This window comes from Salminus brasiliensis, chromosome 3, assembly GCF_030463535.1.
Source record: "Salminus brasiliensis chromosome 3, fSalBra1.hap2, whole genome shotgun sequence".
Classification (NCBI taxonomy): Eukaryota; Metazoa; Chordata; class Actinopteri; order Characiformes; family Bryconidae; genus Salminus; species Salminus brasiliensis.
Genome location: NC_132880.1, coordinates 7,194,816 through 7,220,180, shown reverse-complemented (window position 1 = coordinate 7,220,180; position 25,365 = coordinate 7,194,816). Strand labels below are relative to the sequence as shown.

Genomic DNA, 25,365 nt, shown 5'->3' with positions numbered 1-25,365 from the left:
GCAGTATTGGGAGCAAAAGGAAGGCCAACCCAGTATTAGTACAGTGCTTTGTAATACGAAATAATGAATTATGCAATGTTCCTCCTTAACTGCACATTCTGAGCGGCTGTGCCTGGTCTGCTGGGCCTAAATAGTCAGTACAGAGCTTCTAATCTGAACGGCTTGATAAAAGGGTTATAAAAAGACCCAAAACCCAGAAGGAGAGGGAGAAACACAGAGAGAGTCTGAGTCCAACCACCAGGTTTCCTGTTTTTGTCAGAGCAGGAAAACCAGTACTCCGGTCTGTAGCGTCACTGTGTCCTCCTGACCCAGTACTTAAAAGACACGCTCAACCTGAGGTTAAATATACTACGTGAAATAGACAGGCTGTTTTTCCAGGCTGTTTTTCCAGGCTTAGACCTGAAGTGAACAATAACAAATCTTCATACAGAGGAAATAAACATTTGCCTAATACCAATTTGAATATACTTAAATACAAATCTAAATGACAATTATACAAGCTGAACTTTCAACAATTCTGATATCAAAGTTAAACTACCAGCAGAAGTAAAGAGCTTTCTGCAGCAAAGCCCATATCAGGGCAACCCATGTTTACACAGCAATAGCTTGAACAGTAAACAGTAGTAGGGCTGGAGCGCTCGCGAAGAGTGTAAATAGGCGTGAATTAGTGGTATATGTAAATATGTTTGTTTTGTGATATTACTCAACAGGGGGAAAGCATCGGAACAGAGAATCCCACCAATTTCTTACTATTTGCAGAGTAAAAACCAAACAATCATTGGATCAATAGAGAACATAATTAAACAGACTTATCCAGCGAAGTACTTTTGTAAGTCGACCCTGGATAAGAGCGTCTGCTAAATGCCGTAAACGTTAATGTAAATCTATCCATAATGAAAATAATTCCTAGCTGGAAACACAAAAGTTAAAACAAGCTCCACATGCAGCTTTCATATTTATGTATTTTCTAACATGTACTTCCATTAATACATTTTAGTAAATGTTTTGTTCAACCAAAAATACATGGTGGTTTTCATTCCTTTAAGGGTCAGTGTGTATAATAATAATAATAATAATAATAATAATAATAATAATAACAACAACAGGAAACTCTTAAAATACTCTAAAAATCTCCTACCGTGACAACCCTAGTTTTCATTTTGCTGCTGTCGCACAATAATTTTTGATCTCTAAAATGTCAACAAAAAAAACCTAACCTTCAATGGAAGTCAATGTAAAAACATTTTATTTCAAATCATTTGGAAGCTTTTCTATTGGGCCATTCATAATAAAATTTTCAATTCAATCTAAAGGACAACTGTCAGATGCAAAAATGACAAACAAAAGCCACAAAAAAGGAGGATTTGCTTTGGTTTGGCTGTACAGACTGCAAAGTAAAGGGTATGCATTGAAACTTGAAAGTTTTTACATTACATCAAACAATTACTTCAATAACAGCATAATCTTTTTTTCATTATATCTGCCCTTTAATTTATTTCTTTGACATAATGGGAATTTAGTAATTGTTCTTTACTTAGTATTAAAATTTCATGATGAACAGACCAACAGAAATGAGGTCTAATCCACTGCCACTACGGCCTGGGGCTCACAAGTTCGAATCCCGAGCCATGCCACTTTGCCATCAGCAGCCAGAGTCCTAGAGAGCACAACTGACAGTGCGGTCACTGGATGGGTAGATGGCGCTCCTTCTCCTCATCACTCTAAAGCGTTGTTGGCCGGCACAGACGTTTTGTTAGCTGGTGCGGTGGAGCTGGGGACCCGGCACGTTCCTCTGAGAATCCCGGCTGCCCGTCAATGCTGCATTGGCAGCAGTTAAAAAAAAAAGAAGAAAAAAAAAGAAAAAAAAAAAGGTGGTGGTGGTGGCTGGCTTGTGTTAAGTAACTTCTCTCCTAGTGCCGGGAGCTTTGCTATTTGCTATTTGCAGTTCCAAATTCATACATTTTCAAGGCAGTGACAACTTTAATAATACCAAAAACTGTGATAATTGTGGTCTGGCATAAACGGCATGAAAGTTTCCAGCCTCACGTACTTCCACAGAAGCTTCTAGTTTTGAAAAGGAAACTGTATCTGAGATCAGTTCCCATGAAGATTTGGTAAGATCTGCTTTCGGCCAGTGAGTAACACCGATTCTCACTACAGAACCTGCCAGGCAGGAAGAAGGGTTGGAAGAGGACTGCTAAAGAAAAAATTGAAAAAAACCCTAATCAAATCAGGTCGGGACATTTTATAGAGGTGTTGGCAGAGACTGAGATAGAGAAGTCATAGTTCTGGAAGCGTGAGGCAACACTGGGACATGAAACCTCGAATCAGATGAGAACATGGATGACTCTCTGAGATGTCAAGTATCCCACAAAACACGCTGAGTGAGTGCAGACGTGGACAGATCTAATCTGCTCAGTGTTTGTGAGCCCTGTCCTCAAACGAGACTATTCACATGAATTACTGGCATTTCTTTCTTTACTACTGGCTGAAAACCGGCTGGGCAGAGGCATGACTCAGACGTTCACGCTCATCCTAGGATGTGTCAAAACATTCTACAGGCAGTTCTCTTTCACAATAGCCACAATGTATGGTTATTATTAGTGCAGAAACAGCACTATGTGGGTGAGGCTCTCTGGAGACCAGCCCCTGGCACTCCAACATGCCAGAAAAGTCAGTATGCTATGCAAAGGTTGCACGAGACAATGGCTCAGGGTCACTGGCCTGGTCTCACAGTTAGGAGCGTTACAGAACAGGTCACATGTAACCTACATCTGTGTTTCATCTGAAGCCCGTCTCTCTGCTGAAGGCCACAGTGCAGTGGAGAGTAGAGGCAGGAACTGAGAATAAGCCATTCGCTTACCTATGAAATGCTGAAAGTGGAGATGGCACAGATTAGGGGTTGCACAGGCTAGTTGACCAGTCCATCCACCAGCTGCCCACCAGCTGAGTTTAGTGATCAAAACAGTGTCAAACATCCTGGAGGAATTTTTTGAACATCTGCTGCACTTTATCTAATTAAACCAGTCTAATTACTTTGTTTGTAATGAAACCTGCAGCTGATCAGTGTTTATTAAGCATTAACAGCATCCTCGTTATACTTAAAGCATAAAGCATATTTTTATCACAATGAAAAAAAAGAAAAAAAAAAGAAAATCACAATACAAATTAAATATCACATTGCCCAGCTCTATCTGAACCATTATAAAACTATAAACGAAACACTCTGTTTTGCCAGCGGGAGAACCGCTAGCCTTTCTCTGTTTCTAAGCCAGCACTAAAGAGCACATTCAGAACCGAGTGGAGGCTAAGGCTAATGCTAATACACACACGCTACAGAAACCCAAATAATCGATCTCATCAAACACAAAGCTCGGACTGGACCAGTACTGGCCGATCCTCACCATTAGGGCCAGACAACCTGTTCAGGACATCTCTAAAGTTTTGGCTTTTAAGCTCTTGTTTTCCGGCAGAAGTCTCTGAATCTATGTGAGATATCAGATCACGGAGGCACAGTGACGTTCGCCCAGGAGTTACGATGGTAACCGCTGTGGTAAGCTAATCAGGACAGTCATGCAAACTCCAGTCATGCATTTGTGAAAGTACGGCACTGCGGCTTGGTGGCTATGGTAGATGACGAGCTCTGCAAAGAGAGTTAGCCTAGTTAATGTGCTCTCACACTCGGCACGGCAGGGCAGACATCTAGTTTCACTTGTGTGAAATTGTGGAACTGATCTTTCCTAAACTAAACACTGCAAAGGTGGGCAATATGACCACAGGACCTGTTTAGATGTGCCCAAGAAAACACCCTGATGCTAAATTCTGTGGCGAGAATGCAGGAGAGGTGGGGTTCTGACGGCTCTTTCATGAAGGTCATACTTGTGCAGGTGTTGCAGTACAGTAGTACAGCTCTAATTTGCATTTCTTGCAGTCGTACGAGCAGTTACACGTTTTCTGCCTAACGTCCACCTAGGGCTGGGCGATATGGTAAAAATACTATATCACGTTTTTAATGATACACAATATTCTACTGCACTGAGTACCTTTTTTATGCAACATCTGCTGCACTTGATCTAATTAAACCAGTCTAATTACACTGTTTGTAATGAAACCTGCAGCTGATCTGTGTTTATTAAGCACTAACAGCATCCTCGATATACTTAGAAAAGCATACCGGTTTCACGATAACAAATTTTATCGGGATACGATAAAAATATCATCATATTGCCCAGCTCTACGTCCACCTTGCCCAACCTTTTGCAAGGTGACTGTACACTGATCAGTCATAACACTGGCACCACCGGCCTACTATTGAGTAGTTCCCACTGTGGGGTTCAGGGTAGTTCGGCTGTTCTGATACTCTACTGGGCGATGAGTGAGGACTGTATTGCTGAGTTGTGGCTGAAAGAGGAACTGCAGTGCTTTGGGACCTTCGTGCAGTCTAAAACCGGCTCACAGGATTGGCTAAATGATCATATTTGGGCTGAATATCAGTCGATACCAATAAGCAGTCGATCAATTCGTCCATCCTTAGAATATACCAAATTGTATATGGGGGGGAAAGAAAAGAACACATCTGGTCTGAAATAAGAATAATATGAAATACATCTGTACTGGAACGGAAAACATGGTGTCGCGCCGTCTCTAGCTGAAAGGAAAGCAATCTGAGGACAGCTACTCAGGTTCCTGGAGTACGGCATCCCTGCAGATGAAGCTGCTTTTGAGTTTTACTTTGAACGCTTTCAAGACAGGGCCTACTCTGAAGAAGTGGCGCAATCCCTTCATCTCGGAGCTCCGAACTAGGTTTGAAAGGAGTGACTCAGCTCGCAAAACAAAGCAGTTCGATAAGGCTTTTTATCAGCGAAATTCCCATGCTGCTCCATGCTCCGCTCCATTCATCTTCCCTTCACACAACTGGCCTGTCACAGACTACTCGTAAAAAAATGCTTCACAGGGGTTTGATCTCTCTCCGGTCTCACTGGGTGGGAGTCAGACAGCATGGTTTACAGCATCGAGACAAAAGAAGCAAGGCAGACAGAGAGAAGTTAGAGGAAAATACAAAAATTCTTTGCCACACAAATCGCTCGCTATGTGTACAGCTGTGGTCGGAAGTTTACATGCGCTCTCCATGGACGTGAACGTCATGGCAATACTGTGTTTCCAATCATTTCTTTGAACTGTTCGTCTTCGAGGGAGGATTTTGTGCATAAGATCAATTTTAGGGGATTTCTTAAAATCAAAACAGCGTATTATATTATATAATATTATCCCTACACTTGGGATCCAAGTGGCTCAGAGGCCTAAGGCGCAACCACTGTGGTCCGGAGGGTCGGGACTTCCCAAGAGTTCCCGAGCCATGCTGCTTTGACATCAGCATCCGGAGTCTCCTCATCACTCTTAAGCGATGCTGGCCGACACAGGCTTCTGTTAGCTGAAAATATGCAACCAGAAGTCTTCCAGGAGCTTCTTGATAGCTACCAAAAGCTGGTCTGGTCAAGTTGCAACTTGCCAAGCCAAATTATAGGTGTGATGTATGTATATTTTTGCACATATTTAGTACAATTTGAATTTCAGAACACCCATATTGCCCAAAATTAAAACCTGTACACCACTACTAAAGATGTATGTTGTACGCTTCATTCCACCCCAGCCCAATATCGACACGACATTCCAGTCCATGATGACCATATGCAAACATCCGACCACAACTGTAAGTACTAGTACTTAACAATATCCAAGCCCAAGGACCAAGGAAACTAGGGGAGGGCAAGGCTTGAAGATAAATCAGGTCAATCTCCAAAAATATAAGTACAATAATTAAAATACAGACTTAGTCTAAACACCACCATGACACCACTTCAATTGAACACTACACATTAAGCAAGACAGATACAAAAGATTGGGGGAAACAAGGCAGATAAGAGAGGTCTGCACTCTATCCAGGCAAACCTAACTGGACAATGCACATGGGAGCACAAAGCCTTGGCCTAAGACAGTCATATTTCCTCAAGAACAGTCTAAGTAGTTCAACAACAGCCTTGCATGTAAACAGAGGAGACACATTACCTAATCAAATTGGATTTTGAAGACAGAAATCTAAGCCTCATGAAGGTTCGGACGCGTAAAAGCCTTGAAACTCTGGTCTGTGGCCTTGCCTCAAGTCCTGCAAGTTTTTTCCGCATGGTCAGAAGAACATTTATCAGAGGCCTTTCTTATCATAATGCAAATGACTGCAAAGCACCCATGGCAGCATTGCAGGGTCACAGCCAGTGAAAACAAGATAACATAGAGCACAAACTCACTGCTGATTACAAGACTTTGCAAAGCAGACATAAAGCGCAGTCTTACAAGTGCTATTTCTGTTCAGCAGAACTACAAGAAAAACACTATTCAGCTTCTAATTGAGCCCAAAAAAAACAGAACTTTTAGCTGGGGTGAAATAATACAGTGCTACTGTACAGTAATGTTTGAGAGAAGGCTCTTTGTTTAATAAACACATGCACAAGCAAATGCACATTTGTCTAGACCCTGTAGAGAAGTATAGCCAATGGAATAGGACTCTCTAGAGAAGATAAACATGAATCTATTGGCTAAACATTAATCTAATGCCAGGCATGGGGTAGAGGGGTATAAAGCCCCCCAGCATTGAGCTGTAGAGCAGTGGAACTGTGTTCTCTGTAATGATGGTTGGTGCTCCATCCAATACGTTTGGAATGAGTTGGGAAGTTGGGGATGAGGTGGTATAGTGATCATCCAACATCCTGCCCTCACTAATGTTTTTTGGCTGAATGCAATCAAATCCTGACAGCAATTCTTCAAAACCATTTCCCTGGATAGTAGAGACCGTTACTCCAACAAAAGCAGCATAAACTCCTTAATGCCCCTGATTTCAGAAGAAACAATTAACAAGCAAGTGTCCCAATACTTTTGTCATCCTAAACATTAAAACCACTGACCAGCGAAGTGAGTAACATTGATCGTCTGGTTCTAATAGCACCGGTCAAGATGTTGGAAATATACATACAAGCAGCAAGTGACCAGTCAGTTCCTGAAGGCGATGTGTTGAGGCAGGAAAAATGGAGCAGCCTAGCATAAATTTGAGCCACTCTGACTAGACGACTGGATCAGAACATCTCCAAAACATCAGCCAGGTCTTGTGGGGTGTTCCTAGGTACCTGCCACAAGCTCTCCAAGGATGGAGAAACGCTGAGCTGGGAATTGGTCATGGGCGCCGAAGGCTCACTGATGTGATCCATGGAGGCTCCACAGCTTACAGGACTTAAATGATCTGATGCTAACATTTTTGTGTCTCATTGCGGTCCAATGAAAAACACGTATCTCCAAAATGGTGACTTTACAGGAGCTAGCAAAAATGTTTTTAATTTTAAATGGAAGTCAATGTGAAATATGAGCCTATTCCAAGTAATTAAGAGCATTTTCTATTGGTCGATACAGTATACAGAAGCAGCACCATTCAAACAATGGTGAAAATTAAAAACAGACAAAAATGGAGATACATGTTTTTCAATGAACAGCAGCGATTTATATACGCACACACACCAGTGGGACATACTGTGAGTTATAACAACAGTACAATAACCTTATGCCCGTACTCTGCTATTACAAATTATGCTGACTCGGCCGACTCACGGCCTAGCCTACATTTTATTAACCCTGCCTGTGACCTCGATATCTGCTGGTTAGGCTGTGAGCGCTTTACAACACCTCTACAGCAGGGACGGACCTTCCTCGTTTTTTTTTTTTTAAAGCCTGTCTGTGAGAAACGGAGACGAATAGAAACAACAGGCCTTCCGCTCTGCAGTTTAAAGTGCATTCCTGATTAACTGCACAATGTGACCACCGATGACACAGTGCACGCAGATCATGCTTAAGAGACACCTCGTAAGCTGATTACTGCAGTAGCTTCCTCTCTGGACGTGCTGGATCGAGTCCTAACCTGCACTCCGTGCACACATCCCCACGTCAATCACATCCCTCGGCGGTGGGGGTGTAGCAGAACCACTTGGCAGGATCAGAGTATGGACAGTGTAGTGCCAAAAGAGTCATAGTCTTTCCTCTGGAATACATGTGCAGTTTAAATAAAGTGTCAAATAACTGCAGTTATTTCTGCCGAGATCCAGGGGGAACAGGGTTCCAGCAGTTTCACACAAAGAGTATGCAAAGTAAAAGAGGGCCAGTGAAACACTACTGACCAGCCTTATAAATTAGCAGCAGCAACACTGTTTTACCATTATAATCATTTTTAACTTTATTGGTTGGCCCAAAAAGGTCAAGGTGTAGTTAAGTGACTGCTATAGCACTTTTATTGCCTTAATTGCATGTGCGCTGTAAAGCAATGTAGTAGTTGATGAGTAATTGTTGTTGCAGCAAACTGCAAACATGTGACCTGAAAATGATCTAAAAGGACCCACCTCCTCCAGAAGCTTGGACCTAAATGGTCCAAGAGCAGCAATCTACCCCCAAAAAAGTGACCTATAAAAGCACCCGTGGGTCTGTCTTCGCCAAAAGCTAGGTCCTGATTGGTCCAAATACAGCAATCTATAAAAACAAAGTGACCTGCAAATGAGCTGAGGGCCCGCCTTACCCAGAAGATCGAACCTGAGAGCTGTGATCTGCAATGACTTGAGGTTCCACTTCCACCAAAAGCTTGGACCTGACAGACCTTAAGCTTAGCAGTCAGCAAAAACAGCATGACTTGAAAATTGCCCAAGTGTTCATCTCCACTGGAAGCTTGGACCTGAACGATCAGAAGCTCTGCACTGATTGGTCAAAGAGCAGTGATCTGTTAAAAAAAAAAAAAAAGACCTGAAAAAGACCTGAGGGTCCACGGTCATCAGGACCTGTCTTGGAGTCTTGGACCTGATTGGTCTAAAAGCAGTGACCTAGAAAAAAAAAAAAAAAACATTTTGGAGCACCAGAAGCTCGGAGCTGACTGCCCTGAGAGCAGCAATCTGCAAAAATGTGATCTGACAAGAATCTGGAGATCTGTCTTAATCAGAACCACAGGTCTGATTGGTCCGAAACTCTGCCATGATTGGTCAGAGAGCTGTTTACAATCCATAACCCAACTTAACCCACCCCAGAGCAGGCTAGTCATGCACTGAAAGTCCCTGTGGCAATACAGCCCAGTTTAAAGTGATCCACTGTCATGAACTAACCCCAAGGTTACATAGCTAAACAGTAAATCCTACTTCATAAGACATGTCCTTAAGGCCCATTACACTGACCCAGATTTGGTCTAAGCCTTAATCTGGGTCAGATCACCACTGGCACCACAATTTAGTCCAAGCCTATATGGAAACCATGCTTGTGAAACCTGCCCTGATTTCGTTTGATTAGATAAACTGGGTACTGAATGGTAACTCAGGCCTCTAACTGAGGTCTCCTGAGCTTTCTCATAAGACTTGCACTAAACAGTATATTCCCGATTTAGTAAGCAAACTAGCTCAGGAAGGAGCTGAGCTGAAGCCAGCGGTACTGTGTCCAACTCAACACATGGCTGTCTTGACCTCAACGCATTACTTTCCTAATCCATGAATCATAATATGCTACTCAACAAACCAAGATAGACCCCTGTTTGAAGCAGGGCCTTCATCAGCCTGATTTCAGCAATGAGAAATACAGAAGGTCCTGTTCTTCACAATCACACACAGCTATTAATTTAAAATCCAGCAATTATGAGGGTGCAACAATAATAGCAACAATAGCTCTTAATACCAGCAATCGTTGGGTTCAGGACATGATGTGCTGTGTAACGGCCAGGCATCAGCATGTAAACCTAGCCGTCTCTTCACACACCTGATGAGCAAGTGCTCCCATGCCAGCATAAGCTTCGATTAAGAGCGGATAATGAGATTATGATGAGCGTGCACACTTTTGGCACCTTCAATGAGTGCACATAGGTGCTCTATAAATGCAGCGCCTCTTTAATTAGGCCATACAGCTCGTTCAGAGAGTCTGTGTGTGTGTGTGTGTGAGTGTGTGGGTGGGTGGGCTGAGGTTTGTATGCTTATTAGCATGAAAAGCAATTACAACTATATTATAATACAAAAAAGGAAGGTGACTCATCTGGTTCTGGACAAGTTCTTAGACAAGTTCTTCGAGACACAGCACAATTCAGAGAATATACAGCAGGCCTACAGGGGCTCCCCGCAAGCAAAAACAAGCACTTCCTCAAAAAGCAGAGCATGGGTAACCTACAGTATCCCAGCAGTTCAATTGTAGACAACTGATAAGATGTCTAGAAGGCCTGTGCATGGTCTAATCTTGTCCACCTGACTTGTCCAAGCTGGGCAAAGCCAAGCCCATATGCAAGTTACATCCAGTCTTGACATCCAACTGTGTTCCTGCAAAATCCAAACATCTGCACAACACTAGTGGAAAACCCCGCAGTCTAATAACGGAACAGATTTCACAGTCATGTACCATCAAAAGACGTCTTCCACTTTCCCAGCACACAACACTGTCACAATGTTGTCTGCTTTCCTACAACATTTCTAAAATGTTGTCTCAAAAAGGTTGTCATCGCCATCTTGCCAAAGCTCACCTACGATCCCACATGATAGGTTACTCATATTACAGAGGTGGACCAATGTAGTCTAGGAGGAGTCTTGCCCAATGACTCTTATTGGTGCAGCACAGCATAGCCAGCCAGACCGAGGAATCGAACCCCAGTCTCTCATGTGGGGTGGTAGCTCGCTGGCAAGTAGTGGTGTTATCTGTTGCGCCACACCAACCACTATTGGCAGTATTGGGAACCTAGAACAATTCCATTGAGGTCCATTCCCAATATAAGCTACATTTGGACAAGATTAAATGTACGTATCCTGAGGCAATTCGCTCTTTTTTATGGGAGATCCTTACTTTTGTCACAACGTTCACTAGAATATTGGCATATAACACTGTCTGAATGTAGAGAGCACCAAGCAGACAACATTGTGACAATGTAGAGAGCACCAAGCAGACAACATTGTGACAATGTAGAGAGCATCAAGCAGACAATGTAGAGGGCATCAAGCAGACAACATTGTGACAATGCTGAGAGCATCAAACAGACAACATTGTGACAATGTAGAGAGCATCAAGCAGACAACATTGTGACAATGCTGAGAGCATCAAACAGACAACATTGTGACAATGTAGAGAGCATCAAGCAGACAACATTGTGACAATGTAGAGAGCATCAAGCAGACAACATTGTGACAATGCTGAGAGCATCAAGCAAACAACATTGTGACAATGTAGAGAGCATCAAGCAGACAATGTAGAGAGCATCAAACAGACAACATTGTGACAATGTAGAGAGCATCAAGCAAACAATGTAGAGAGCACCAAGCAGACAACATTGTGACAATGTAGAGAGCATCAAGCAGACAACGTTGAGAGCATCAAGCAGACAACGTTGAGAGCATCAAGCAGACAACATTGTGACAATGTAGAGAGCATCAAGCAGACAACATTGTGACAATGTAGAGAGCATCAAGCAGACAATGTTGTGACAATGTAGAGAGCATCAAGCAGACAACGTTGAGAGCATCAAGCAGACAACATTGTGACAATGTAGAGAGCATCAAGCAGACAATGTTGAGGACATCAAGCAGACAATGTAGAGAGCATCAAGCAGACAATGTTGTGACAATGTAGAGAGCATCAAGCAGACAACGTTGAGAGCATCAAGCAGACAACATTGTGACAATGTAGAGAGCATCAAGCAGACAATGTTGAGGACATCAAGCAGACAATGTAGAGAGCATCAAGCAGACAACATTGTGACAATGTAGAGAGCATCAAGCAGACAATGTTGAGAGCATCAAGCAGACAACATTGTGACAATGTAGAGAGCATCAAGCAGACAATGTTGAGGGCATCAAGCAGACAACATTGTGACAATGTAGAGAGCATCAAGCAGACAATGTTGAGGGCATCAAGCAGACAATGTTGAGGGCATCAAGCAGACAACATTGTGACAATGTAGAGAGCATCAAGCAGACAATGTTGAGGGCATCAAGCAGACAATGTAGAGAGCATCAAGCAGACAATGTAGAGAGCATCAAGCAGACAATGTAGAGAGCATCAAGCAGACAACATTGTGACAATGTAGAGAGCATCAAGCAGACAACATTGTGACAATGTAGAGAGCATCAAGCAGACAATGTAGAGAGCATCAAGCAGACAACGTTGTGACAATGTAGAGAGCATCAAGCAGACAATGTAGAGAGCATCAAACAGACAACATTGTGACAATGTAGAGAGCATCAAGCAAACAATGTAGAGAGCATCAAGCAGACAACGTTGTGACAATGTAGAGAGCATTAAGCAGACAATGTAGAGAGCACCAAGCAGACAACATTGTGACAATGCTGAGAGCATCAAGCAGACAACATTGTGACAATGTAGAGAGCATCAAGCAGACAACATTGTGACAATGTAGAGAGCATCAAGCAGACAACATTGTGACAATGTAGAGAGCATCAAGCAGACAACATTGTGACAATGCTGAGAGCATCAAGCAGACAACATTGTGACAATGTAGAGAGCATCAAGCAGACAACATTGTGACAATGCTGAGAGCATCAAGCAGACAACATTGTGACAATGTAGAGAGCATCAAGCAGACAACATTGTGACAATGTAGAGAGCATCAAGCAGACAATGTTGAGAGCATCAAGCAGACAACATTGTGACAATGTAGAGAGCATTAAGCAGACAACATTGTGACAATGCTGAGAGCATCAAGCAGACAACATTGTGACAATGTAGAGAGCATCAAGCAGACAACATTGTGACAATGCTGAGAGCATCAAGCAGACAACATTGTGACAATGTAGAGAGCATTAAGCAGACAACATTGTGACAATGCTGAGAGCATCAAGCAGACAACATTGTGACAATGTAGAGAGCATCAAGCAGACAACATTGTGACAATGTAGAGAGCATCAAGCAGACAATGTTGTGACAATGTAGAGAGCATCAAGCAGACAACATTGTGACAATGCTGAGAGCATCAAGCAGACAACATTGTGACAATGCTGAGAGCATCAAGCAGACAACATTGTGACAATGTAGAGAGCATTAAGCAGACAACATTGTGACAATGCTGAGAGCATCAAGCAGACAACATTGTGACAATGTAGAGAGCATTAAGCAGACAACATTGTGACAATGCTGAGAGCATCAAGCAGACAACGTTGTGACAATGTAGAGAGCATCAAGCAGACAACGTTGTGACAATGTAGAGAGCATCAAGCAGACAACATTGTGACAATGCTGAGAGCATCAAGCAGACAACGTTGTGACAATGTAGAGAGCATCAAGCAGACAACGTTGTGACAATGTAGAGAGCATCAAGCAGACAACATTGTGACAATGTAGAGAGCATCAAGCAGACAATGTTGTGACAATGTAGAGAGCATCAAGCAGACAACATTGTGACAATGCTGAGAGCATCAAGCAGACAACATTATGACAATGTAGAGAGCATTAAGCAGACAACATTGTGACAATGTAGAGAGCATCAAGCAGACAACATTGTGACAATGTAGAGAGCATCAAGCAGACAACGTTGAGAGCATCAAGCAGACAACGTTGTGACAATGTAGAGAGCATCAAGCAGACAATGTTGTGACAATGCTGAGAGCATCAAGCAGACAACGTTGTGACAATGTAGAGAGCATCAAGCAGACAATGTTGTGACAATGCTGAGAGCATCAAGCAGACAACGTTGTGACAATGTTGAGAGCATCAAGCAGGCCTTCGCCTGTTCAACTCACCATTAACGCCTCTCCAAACTATTTAACCGTTTCAAACGGGATGCAGCCGGCCAGCTATAGCCAGCCAACCAGGCGGGCTTGGACAACAGGCATGCAGGGCGCTTTAGCGGACACGAAAACAACAATGCAAGTGTTTCACACATATCCAGCGAGGTGCCACGTCGCAAGCTGCCAAACAAAGTCCCATTCTGACAGCTCTGACAGGACCCACAGGGTCCCCGCCTCAGCCCCCACAGCTGTGCAGTAACTGCAGTCCTTCCACCTGGAACAGCCGTCTGGAAGTCTGAAGCTCTAGTTTCCACAAAGCGGAGCCCCAGCCTGGCTCCAGCGAGCGAGCGAGCTAATTTGAGAAAGTTGTCAGCGTCGGTAACGAGCTAAGCCCGTCCTAGTAAGCCGTGTAATCCCACACCCATGCGGGCAGCTGCTTTTTCCGCCCCTCCTGGCCGCGCCGTGTCCCGTGTTTACCTGTCAGCCCGCTCGGGAGGCAGCTCGGCGGCTAACGGCAGCTAGCCGACCTGGCTAACCACTACTGCCCTCCCACCACACAACGGCGAGCCAACCCAGGCTCTCCCGCAGCGCCAGCGCGCACTTACCTCCGCAAACATTGTGCACAACGTCGGGGAAGGGGTCGCGCAGCTTAACCCCAACACATGGTGCGAGTTGTGACGACGCGCTGCTCTTCTTAAAAACGGACAGGCTCCCACACTCCGTACACTCTCCGGAGAGTCGCCATATTGCGAGGTTTACGTCCGAGCACGCCCCTCCCACCGCCTGTCCACGTCCTGCCGCGATTGGTCGCGGCGGAGTGACGAGGCCTCGTTGTGGGCGTGGCCTGGGCGAAACTCAAAACCGAGCCAAATCAAAATATGACAACATGAGCGGAGGAGCACACAAACGACCGGACTTCATTAAGGACAGGGACACGAACCAGAGGCCATAATGTCACCAATGACAACTTAGATACCAGCAAATCCAGGTTTTGCAACATTGGTAACACTAAAATAGTGCTTACATCTGACAGAAGTTCAGAAATCAGTTCAGAAGTTTGCTTTGGGGACTATTTTTCCTAACAACGCCTGGCTTGTACCTCTCCGCCATTAATCTATTCAAATATATATATATATTAGGTCAACTATTAGGTGCTAGCTATCATAAAACTACATCAATTAGTCCATTTATGACCATTTAATCCATGATAGTTCTTATGGTTCTGGTGATGTGTGGGTCCTATCACCACTTCTGTGAGCAATTCTGAGTTTTCTGAGTCACACCAAACCATTCTGCATAACATTATGCACATCTAAACCATTTAATTATGCAGGAATTCTGCGTTAATTAGTTTAATGAGCTGAATCAGATGTGCTGGATGGAGGCCTGGGGTTGAGAACCCCTGATTTGGGATCTCTCTGGACGGATGGATTGACAGAGGTGGGTACAGTACAGAGCAACTTATAGGATTGCGGTGGGACTTCTTAATACATCCAGCATCCACTGTATCAACCCAGGCTGTGAGGGTTGTTTTGCTTGTTGGATCCTTTTGGCGTAACATAAAATGCTAAAGCACATGCTAATGCATGTGAATCTGAGTAATCATAATGATGATCCAGAGATCCATTTGTTCGAACACAAATAAGCACCAGCCAGGTAATTCCAGCTGCATTCAATGACGTTGAGGTCACTAAGGTGCAAATTCACCCTCAACATGGTCCTTAAGGTTCAACTGTATAGCCTTATTTAAGTACGTTCAACATGTAAGTATGTTCACACTCCCATTGGAAATGAGTTGAGAAAGGGTGTAGCCCTTCAGCTGCAACAGAATGAGGCACAGTGATGTTCTCCAACTAAAGGGACTGAAGACGTGCCCTCAAAGGTGCCAAAGGTACCAATGGTAGTCAGGCAACGTGAGCTGATTTGGTCAGACGTTCTTCTTGTTAAGTCTGTCAAGTCTGCTTTCCTCAGTAAAAGCTTCTCGCTCAGCTCAACATCCTTACAGACCCACAGCCTTGCGTCGTCTACTGACAGTGAAAGGATCGATGGTAGGTAGTGGTCGTGAGGAGTTCCTCTTCCTTATGCAATTGAGTTATCTTATAGGTTATCTAATCTTCTCAGAAACATCTCCTGAAGAAGGGAGGACTCTAGATGCATTTACATCAATTTCACAGACCCTAAAATAGGACCCTGTGGGACGCCACCAAATCTGCCAAGCTAGACGGCCATACAGTGGTTTTTGCTTTAGGACTGTAAGAACTGAATTATTCATCAAGGGTTTTAAGGGGTTAATGACCATGCTGAAATACAGTAAGTGCAACTATAGCTTGTATATCCTGCATTCATTTGATTCAGAACTAAACTAAACCCCTTATTAACCTCTACTCCTCTTAATGTACGCTAGAGTTAGAAGTTAGAGAGATACCTGTTTCAAATTGAGCAAAGCCCCGGTCGGGTCACACTGCAGGCACGGATGCAGGTAAACATAATCCCAGACTCCGTCGGAGACTCTGTAGGAGGTCACTGTAACCAGGTTCCCCATTGTACACGGGCCAAGAGTATCAGTCACCAAGGCCTCTCATGTTCCGCCGACCCTGCGCAAGCCGTCTCGTGTAAAGACATAAACACGGCGCTTAATTAAGCTTTAGAGGAACAGAACATCATGCTGACATCTCAACACCAACAAAATGACACTTGGATGTCTTGAGATTCCGGTTTGACTGGGGCACAGCCTTCCACATGACATTACCTATCACAAGGTAGAGCAGACTTTGAACCTACAGTCACAAGCAGTACAGATGAAATGCCCAGGATAAATGTAGCTTCCCATAAGACACCAGACAGCCTTAAAAAACAGTGACACATGTAAAACCACTAAATAAAGACTCTGCAAGTACCAGCATCATTCAGATGGTCTAAGCTGGTGTTTGATGGGTTGAAAACTTGGACATCCAGGTAAAACATACCCCATGCTGGTAAACCTGCTGGTTAAGCTGGTTGAGCAGCTTAGCTTTTGACCAACATAGCATGTGTTCATTGGAGTTTGATGGATGGATTAGCTCTAATTGCATGGCCAGCTAAGCTCATCATTATGATTGAGTAGTTTGATCAAGCTGGTAAATCAGTTTGGTCAAGCTGGTTATACTGGTTGACCAGCATGGTCAGCTTGGCCATGCTGGTCAAGCAGCTTGCTAATACTGATTGACTTGCTTGATCAACAAGTGCTATCAAGCTAGTCATGCTGGTCAACAAACTTGGTCATGCTAGTGGACCACCATGGTCATGCTGGTCAGCCAGTTTAGTCATAGTTGTTAATTAGCCTGGTCAGCTTGACCAGCCTGATCATGCAGGTCAACCTTGGCTTGGCTTGGTCATACTGGTTGACTGGTCTGATTATGAAGGATTAATAAATAAGGAGGAAATCTGCATGTGTGGCATTCAACATGATGCCATTTAGGTCTTCAAACCAAAACTAAGCAATAATAAACGTCATTGTTATTTGTTTATTTTATTTTTGTAAGGGGTTGTAGGTTTTTTTTGACTGTAAATTGTTAAACAAAAACAAAAACACACACATCCCCCACTTCAGGAAGCCTCCATCGCAGTGTTTTTTGAGTGGGCTGAGCTGTCTGTTGTGTAAACGCTGCTGTTCTGTTCTGCTCTGCTATTTTTAGAAAGCGTTTGTGTCGCCACAGGTTATTTTTTCTTTTCCAACCCGTTTTCAGACAAACCTGCAGGGATTGGCTGCAAGCGGCTTCTCTCCAAAGCTGTGATTGGCTGTTTAGAATCAGACTGTTTTGTTATTGTTAAAGAACATGAAGATATTTTCTTAGTATGTGCATAAAAAATTAAAAATATATAAAAAAATATCCTGTAGCTTATATATATACAGCTACATGAATTTGCTACATATACATGCCTGTTGCTCTAAAATGTTTTTACTTTTATTTATGCATATTATATGCCTATGCAACCAAGGTTTTAAATGCAACCACACTTAGCAGCAACAGCTTGGAGTAATGATTTTCTGCATGGCCCACTCTTCTTTACAATGAGGTTGTTGGCATTCGCTTATGCACAGCTCTCTTAAGGTCCCACCACAGCATTGGGTGGAAGTCTGGCCTTTGACTGGGCCAATAAAACACCTTGTTTATTTTCTTTTTCCAGCCATTCTGTTGTAAATGTGCTGGTGTGCTTGGGATCACTGTCCTGTTGCATGACCCAATTTCAGCCAAGCTTCAGCTGTTGGATGGATGGCCTCACATTTGACTCTGAAATACTTTGGCATCCAGAGGAGTTGATGGTCGACTCAGTGACTGCAAGGTGCCCTGCAGGTTCTGTGCTAGAAACCAAGCCCAATTCATTACCCCTTCACTACCAACTGTCTTCCACCTGTGAATTATCTTTCTCTTTGTAGAATGATGGATTTCTGGTTGTTTGGAAATGGCCTTATAACCCTTTCCTGATTGATGGGCAACAGAAATCTCTTCTAGTTTTTGTTAAATAAATAATGACACAGCGGAATCTGTCATGTTTGGTTGTTTTTCTGAGGTACTTACTTTTAAGACCTGCTAGGTCAGTTTTTTATGCTGTGTAAAACTCAAATTCAAAGAGGGTGTACTTTGTTTTTCACATACTGTTAATGTATACGCTAAGTGTGTTAAATATGCCATTTCTTTTACACATGTTTGTTAAATTTAACAGGAGACAGCAGTTAGCTGTTGAGATTGTGAACGTACTGTAGCTGTATTGTAATCTACACTTTCCAACAAATTCCAACAGTTGTTCTTTACATTGTGTCCAAATGTTATATGAATGGACCAATAGAAACTCTCCAAAATGATTTAGAATAAAATCTTTTCAGATTGACTTTAATTTAAATATCCATACAAATATCCATGTGTAATGTTGCTGTCAGACAATACATTCCTTGTATCTCCATTTTTTTGCCATTTCCCCCTTTTTGACACGTTTTGAATCTGGCAGGGTTTCTTTATATTGTGTCAAACCTGCACAATGAATAGACCAATCAAAATATCAGCATAACATTTCATTTAACTGTTTTGTATTGACTTTTACTGAAAGTTAAGGTATTTGTTGCTCTTATGGAGATGGAGATACAAGACTTTACACGATAACAATAAAATATTATAAAACTAAAAAACGGTTATTCAAAAACCTCGCATTGCCATTTTCCCACTGTCAGCACTTTTGACTTGACATGATATAAATCCAACAGTTGTTCTTCACATTGTGTCCCAATGTCTTGATGAATGGACCAATAGAAATGCTCCAAAATGATTCAGAATCAAATCTTTTCAGATTGACAATTTCCTTGTATCTCCATTTTTTAAAAAATGTTTTAAATCTGGCAGGTTTTCTTTACATTGTGTCAAAATTGCAGGTTGAATGGACCAATAGAAATTGGACATAGCCGAAAAGCTATTTTGGAGATACCAGACTTTGCACAAAGAAATATTGTAAAATAAATGATTAAATTAAATAAACAAACAACAAAACAATAATAATTAATCAAGTAGTCAATAAACAAACAAACAAACAAACAAATAAACAAATAAAGTATGGTTATTGGCTAGTCGTGTTTACAAGCCAACTATTATCCAATCCTGGCACAGGAGGTGGGGGGGGGGGGCTGAACTAGCCAATCGTCTTGCAGGAGGCGGGGTCTCCGAATACGGGTGCGTAAAGAAGTCCACTTGCACTCAAGCTTCAGCTTGAACAGTGAAGCAGCGCTGCAGGGTCGGGGAGAGCGCCCCCCTCTCCGCCTCAGTCCTCCGGAGAGCGAGAGAGAGAGAGAGAGAGAGAGAGAGAGAGAGAGAGAGAGAGAGAGAGAGAGGGAGAGAGAGGGAGAGAGAGACGCGACTCGGGCTCCATCACACGTGGATTAACACCCTGATAACTGCCCAGAAGCGGTGCAGCGGCGAGGTGAGTGTGGAAAGACGGTCTTAAAGAGGGGACCGGGGCTGGGGGGCTGCTGCAGGTGGCATGACGATCATCTCCACAACTAGACTTTAGTGTTTTGTTTTTAAGGGGGGAGTAGGGGGAGGGGGGGGGCTGTGCTGCATTTCTCCCGTGCTTGCAAAAGTGAGTGTTTTGGTGGGGATAGTGGTTGAAAACGAAAGCGGCGCACTGATGAGCCACAGTTGTGTGTTTGAATAAATGAAGTGGACCGAGGAGAAGACGAGCGGCGGGATGTCCATTTTTGTCTCCTCGCATTTTGGCTGTGGGTCTGCTTTGTGAAGCGAGGGATACGGACGAGGTCTGAGGAGCAGGTAGCGCCGCCTGTTTACAGAGCATCGCTTCCGTGTAGTTCCTCCTGAGGAAACATCACCGAGCTAAAAATAGTATCGATACCATCTCTCTCTCTCTCACACACACACACACACACACACACACACACACCAACCACTATAATATCATGTAGCTGTTTGGCCAGATTTTAAAAACCAATCTAAAATGTAGCCCCTTAAATGTCTGTTATTGTATTATATTAATTATGATTAGTGCATTATTATTATTATTATTATTATTATTATTATTATTATTAGTGCGTGTGTGATGCTCTACCCGGCTGCACACCCCTCGCCAGTTCTGTGCTGGAACATGTCTGTGCTATATAACGTGTACGGGCTATTATTAGTGCCTGTATAATTAGTGCAACTAGCAAATAGCATCCACTTCCATCAGCTTATGCAAATGCAAAGTAGGCATAAATGAGAGCATGTTGCATCTCCATGGTTACCTCGATGGGGTTAGGTTTGTAGATCAACAGGTGTTTTTTTTTGGGGGGGGGTTGGTTGGTCTCTGGAGTGATGGTGGTGCACTCTTCGACTGTGCAGCAGTGGAGCTTCATCCACTTCTGTCAGCTTCTGCAAATGCATGGTAGGGATAAAGCAGAGTAGTTTGCTTGCATCTCTATGGTTACCTTGATGTGGTGAGGTTTGTGCACCAACAGGCTGTTTGGATGTTATAGGTTTGCATAGGGATGCGCAATGATTGAAAATGATCGGCATCGGATGATCGATATGTTTAACCGATATTTGGTCATTTTGTACAATTTTATTATTTGATATTATATTATTTATTTAAATAATGATTGTAGAGTGGTTAGTTCCAACCTCACAATCTGATTGGTCGAGAAGCGCTCTAACAGTGCTGGTATTTGTGATAATAGCGTAGCCTTTTCACACTAAAACTGTATCACTCCGCCGACTCATTGATAACAACTGAAACGACTGAGCTGAACCCTGTAGGCAGGTCTGTGCATCTTTATATAAATGTATAAACCCCTATCAGCAGACATCCACACAAAAATGTGGACTTTCTGCCCACGTTTCAAGTGTGAGAGCATGAGAGCTTAGTTTTGTAAATATGTTTTGTCACTTATGAAATATGAAATATTATACAGTTTGCAGGCTTGGTAGTAGGTTGCATAGGCTCCACAAATAAGCACTGTTCTGGTATGTGTGTGTCTGTGTGTGTGTCTGTGTGTGTGTGTGTGTGTGTGTGTGTCTTCCCTAGGTGCTCTTTTGTTTGACGCGCTGTTGGATGCTCAGAAGAAGCGGAAACCATCACCCCGTGTAGATGCTGTTGACATGAGTTCACCTGAGCGCTCAGGTATTGCCTCCCTCACAGATCCTGCATGCTTTGTGGTTTGCTGGCATTGCTGCGCCTCCGCCTTCCAATGTGTGGGTGTCTTTAAAGTGGTGGTTTGGCCAAAAATCAAATTTACACATTTTTTTTATATTTTTATTTTTTTATACCTTACCCCAAATGTAGTCGATGAACCAAAACAGGTTTGGGGTCCGAAGTTGACTTTTTTTTTAGCTTTTGCACTGGAGCTATAAGGCTAATGCAGCTAACAAGAATAGTGACCCGTTAAAGGTGCCAAGGGATGCGTTTTTTTTATATAGTATTTTAAGCTGTTTTTTGGCAAATAAATATGTATATGTGACTTTGGTGGGGGTGAAAAATGCCCAGGTGTCATTTAACAAGCCTGTTTACAGCGCTGTTACTTTACCTCTAAATGAAACACGCTCATTTTCCTGTTACAGAGAGAAAAAATGGGAAAAAAACCCCACTCCTGCTGGTTTCTGACTTTAAATATGACATATCCATATCTGACAAGTCTTACCCAATAGTGTTGCTGTCCTCTCATCGCGATGTGCTGTTAGCAAGCTGAAGAGACTGTAGCCAGGTTAGCTTTTAGCCTTGCTCCCACTCACTTCCCTGGTTTTGGCTTTCTTGAGTCCCAACAGCTGATATGTGTTCAGCTCCAGTTTGGTGGTCAGCTGAAGTAGTTTGGCTTGTTTTCGAGGGAAAGAAACGATTGATTATCAGTTTAAATGCTAAATACTGGGGAAACTGCCCTTTAAGGAATCACCAAAGATATCTGTGCTAGGCTGAAAGCTAACCCAAGCTCAAGGAAGGTCCAGGGAGAGAAAAGGGGCCCTCAGGGAAGCACCAGTCAGTGAAGCATTCCTAGGGAAAGTGCTGCTTGGGAATCGCAGCAGGTTACCATACTGAGATGACAGAGATGACACTCGGGAATAATGACAAAAAATAATTAGTAATGTTACCGTGCTAAAAACGAAGGAAACGAAGAAATGGGTGGTCATATCACTGCACATCAATTAGCCTTTCAGAGCCTGATTCAAGTGGGTCTTTTGCATTTCAGTTAAATTGAAACTCAGCGGTTCTGGAGCTTGCTAGCTTATTGTATTTCAGTGCAGTCTTATCCAGCTCGCAGTTGAAGAGTTTCCACTTTAATGAAGGACTTTGTGCTTGTATTTATGAGACAAAATGATCTCTGTTCACTCCTCTCCTCTCCTCTGCTGTACTCTAATGTTTTTGATACCTCTGTACTTCAGGCACTGCCATTGACTTGTTAACTTCAGCCCACAGCTTCATTCAGTGGAGTTATTAGCCAACTAATCAACAAGTCGATGCAATCCACACCACCAAAACAGCTGGGAAACTCACAAATTCCAGAATCACACTTATTATTATTATTATTTCCCCCCAACATGTCCGCACACCCAGCCAACTAGAGAAAGCCCTCCATAGCCTGTTTGAAGCTGAGAGCATTCACCACCAGCCTTTCTAGATATTAGAAAAAGGGTTGCTACGCAAACCATGCCTCATAATCACAGTCTTTCCACTGTCTGGAAAAAGGGCAATTCAGACTCGGCAAACAAAGGAAGCTAAAGGTGGGGAAGCGAGCTGGTACCTGCGCTAGGCTAAAAGTTGACCCTAAGTGGTGGAAGTACAGCTGTGGAACCCCCCCCCCCACCCCCCACCCCCACCCCCATCTTGGGAGACCGTAATTTGGGGACACATGGCCAGGGCAATTGCCCCTCAGGGAATCAGCGTGGGTATCTGTGCTAGGCTAAAAGCTAGGTCAAGCTCAGGGAAGCAACCCTCAGTGAAGCGCTGTCAAGGAAAGTGCTCTTTGCTTGGGAATCGCAGGAGGTCACCACACTGAGATGCCAGCAACGCTGTCCACTAACACTTGGGAAAGACTATGCTAAGCTATATTATGCTACATGGCTTTTGTGTGAGCACCTGTAGTGATGTAAACCAGCCAGTTAAAGCAGAGCTCATCAAATCATGTATGAGCCCACCGTAAAACAAAAATCAGCAAAATAACAGGGTGGTAAATGGGCTCGTAAAACTGCTCTAACTTGAGTTATACTTAATATTTGTGCAACAATGAACAGCTTCTGTGGCATCTTTAAAATAACCATGGCTTTTTTGCACTAAAAAATATAAATCTAGCAAAGGTAATAAATTATATGGTGGTCCCAAGTCCAAACCCAATCATTTCAGTGCACCTCCTCTGAAATTCAGTGATGGCTAGCTATACAACACATTTTTAGAGACGACAGCATGTCGTTCAGTGCCAGACACCACCTATGCAAGTCTGTTTGAGATTACTTAACAAGCAGACCCAGTTTGTGATGGTGAGTGTGTGATGACTTATGCATGCAAACTGCACAATCGGTGACCTCAGGCTTCCATTACGTATTAGCAACATTAGCCTTGTAGCTCCAGTGGAAAAAATATTGACGCAAACCTCCGACACCGGACTTCTGATCTTCACAGTATCGTCTCTATTTGGGGTAAAGGCAAAAACTGTGTAGTTTAGATTTTTGCCCAAACTATCGCTATAAGGGCAGCGCAAGTCGGTGTTGCAGGTTGAAAGAGGCCTCCCGTGGGCAGGCTGAGAGTAGAGGTGTATATTTAGCCTGTGCTTGCTGCGCGCCCGAGGCGCTCCTGCGCTCTGGATGTGTTCTTGGCAGGGGAAGGCGAGCAGATGGAGACCCCGCTGACAGGTGGCTTAGAGGGGGCTACTTTCATCAGGCCACTGCAGACACGCTCTCACTCTCAGGATGCCTGGCGTCAGATGTATTGCAGGCTCGATTTTAAACACTGAATAACGCTGTGTGCAGCGCTATGATTTTTTTTTAATCCAGTCGCTGCCTGAGGAGAACCTCAGCGCTGAAGTGCTGTTTGAAGAACTGGATAGATAGCACACATCAACATCGCCATCACACCTTACATGGGTATTACAGACCACCGCTGCAAAATCTATTGTTTGTTAATCGTGAACATGACATTGGCCTTTGTAATACAGATGTTGTGGAAGCTGCAATATGCAAATGAGCTTTTTCAAACTGTGTGCTGTGAGCATTCTGACCAGTCCCAGTGTTTCTGTGGGTGCTCTGATGAATCAAGGCATTCATCTGATCCAACAAACAAATGATCTCAATCTATGGCATCATAGGGGTCCGTCTTTTACAGAGTATGTAAACAATATGAACCATATCATGAAGCCATATTACAAACGCATCCTAATTAGTCCGTCATAGGCGCACTCATGCATCTGTAGAATCACTCATCAGTGTGTGATCTTTGACTTTACTGTTATTATAAGTGATCAGTTTAGTCACATTGTTGGTGGTCAATTGAATTCTGTGTCATCACAGAATTAGAATCACAGGTTAGGGATGCACCGATTTGACTTTTTCAATTCCGATACCGATACAGATGTATAATCTTTGCATATTGGCCGATACCCGTTACAGATCCGAGACCACTGTTGAATTAATAAACCGTTTACCTCACCATGTGGGAGAGACTAAAGGCATCAGGATTGAATTAAACATTACTTTACTAACTTTGTAAAACAAAGTATAACAAATTAACACACAGATATAAATGCACTACATTGCTATTTATTTGTCATTAAAATAAACAGTTGTGCAGGACCTTGACACAACATTTGAATTTAAAAATAAAAAAGGAGTCAGATTTATTTATTTATTTATTTATTAAAATAAATAAAATGTATCAGCCAAAACTGAAAATAAGTAGTTGTCAACTGAATTTACTCTCATCATTGGTGATCAATTGAGTTTTGTCTTATTATTCATTGGTAATCAATTTCAGTTGAACTTAGCCCCATCGTTGGTGGTCAATTGAATTTAGTCTCATTATTGGTTATCAGTTGAATTTATCCCCACTGTTTGTGGCCAGTTGAATTTTATGCCATTGTTAATGATCA

The 25,365-nt window shown here is 43.0% G+C and overlaps 2 protein-coding genes across 3 annotated transcripts in view; one reads left to right on the top strand and one right to left on the bottom strand.

Annotated features, from left to right (window-relative positions):
• The window catches only part of snx13 (sorting nexin 13), a 42,706-nt gene extending 28,180 nt beyond the window's left edge, over positions 1-14,526 (bottom strand). The window contains exon 1 of the mRNA XM_072675346.1: positions 14,384-14,526. Within this exon, the coding sequence (XP_072531447.1) occupies positions 14,384-14,395 (12 nt within the window). The 5' untranslated portion in view covers positions 14,396-14,526. The remainder of the gene's footprint in view (positions 1-14,383) is intronic.
• A 5,000-nt stretch (positions 14,527-19,526) lies between these two features.
• LOC140551734 (histone deacetylase 9-B) overlaps positions 19,527-25,365 on the top strand; it is a 67,955-nt gene continuing 62,116 nt past the window's right edge. Inside the window, exons 1-2 of one of the 2 annotated variants that reach the window (XM_072675324.1) lie at positions 19,527-19,724; positions 21,321-21,416. In XM_072675324.1, the coding sequence (XP_072531425.1) occupies positions 21,395-21,416 (22 nt within the window). In that variant the 5' untranslated portion in view covers positions 19,527-19,724; positions 21,321-21,394. Of the gene's footprint in view, positions 19,725-19,953; positions 20,072-21,320; positions 21,417-25,365 lie in introns of those variants that run through there. The other variant, XM_072675325.1, reaches the window with a different exon arrangement.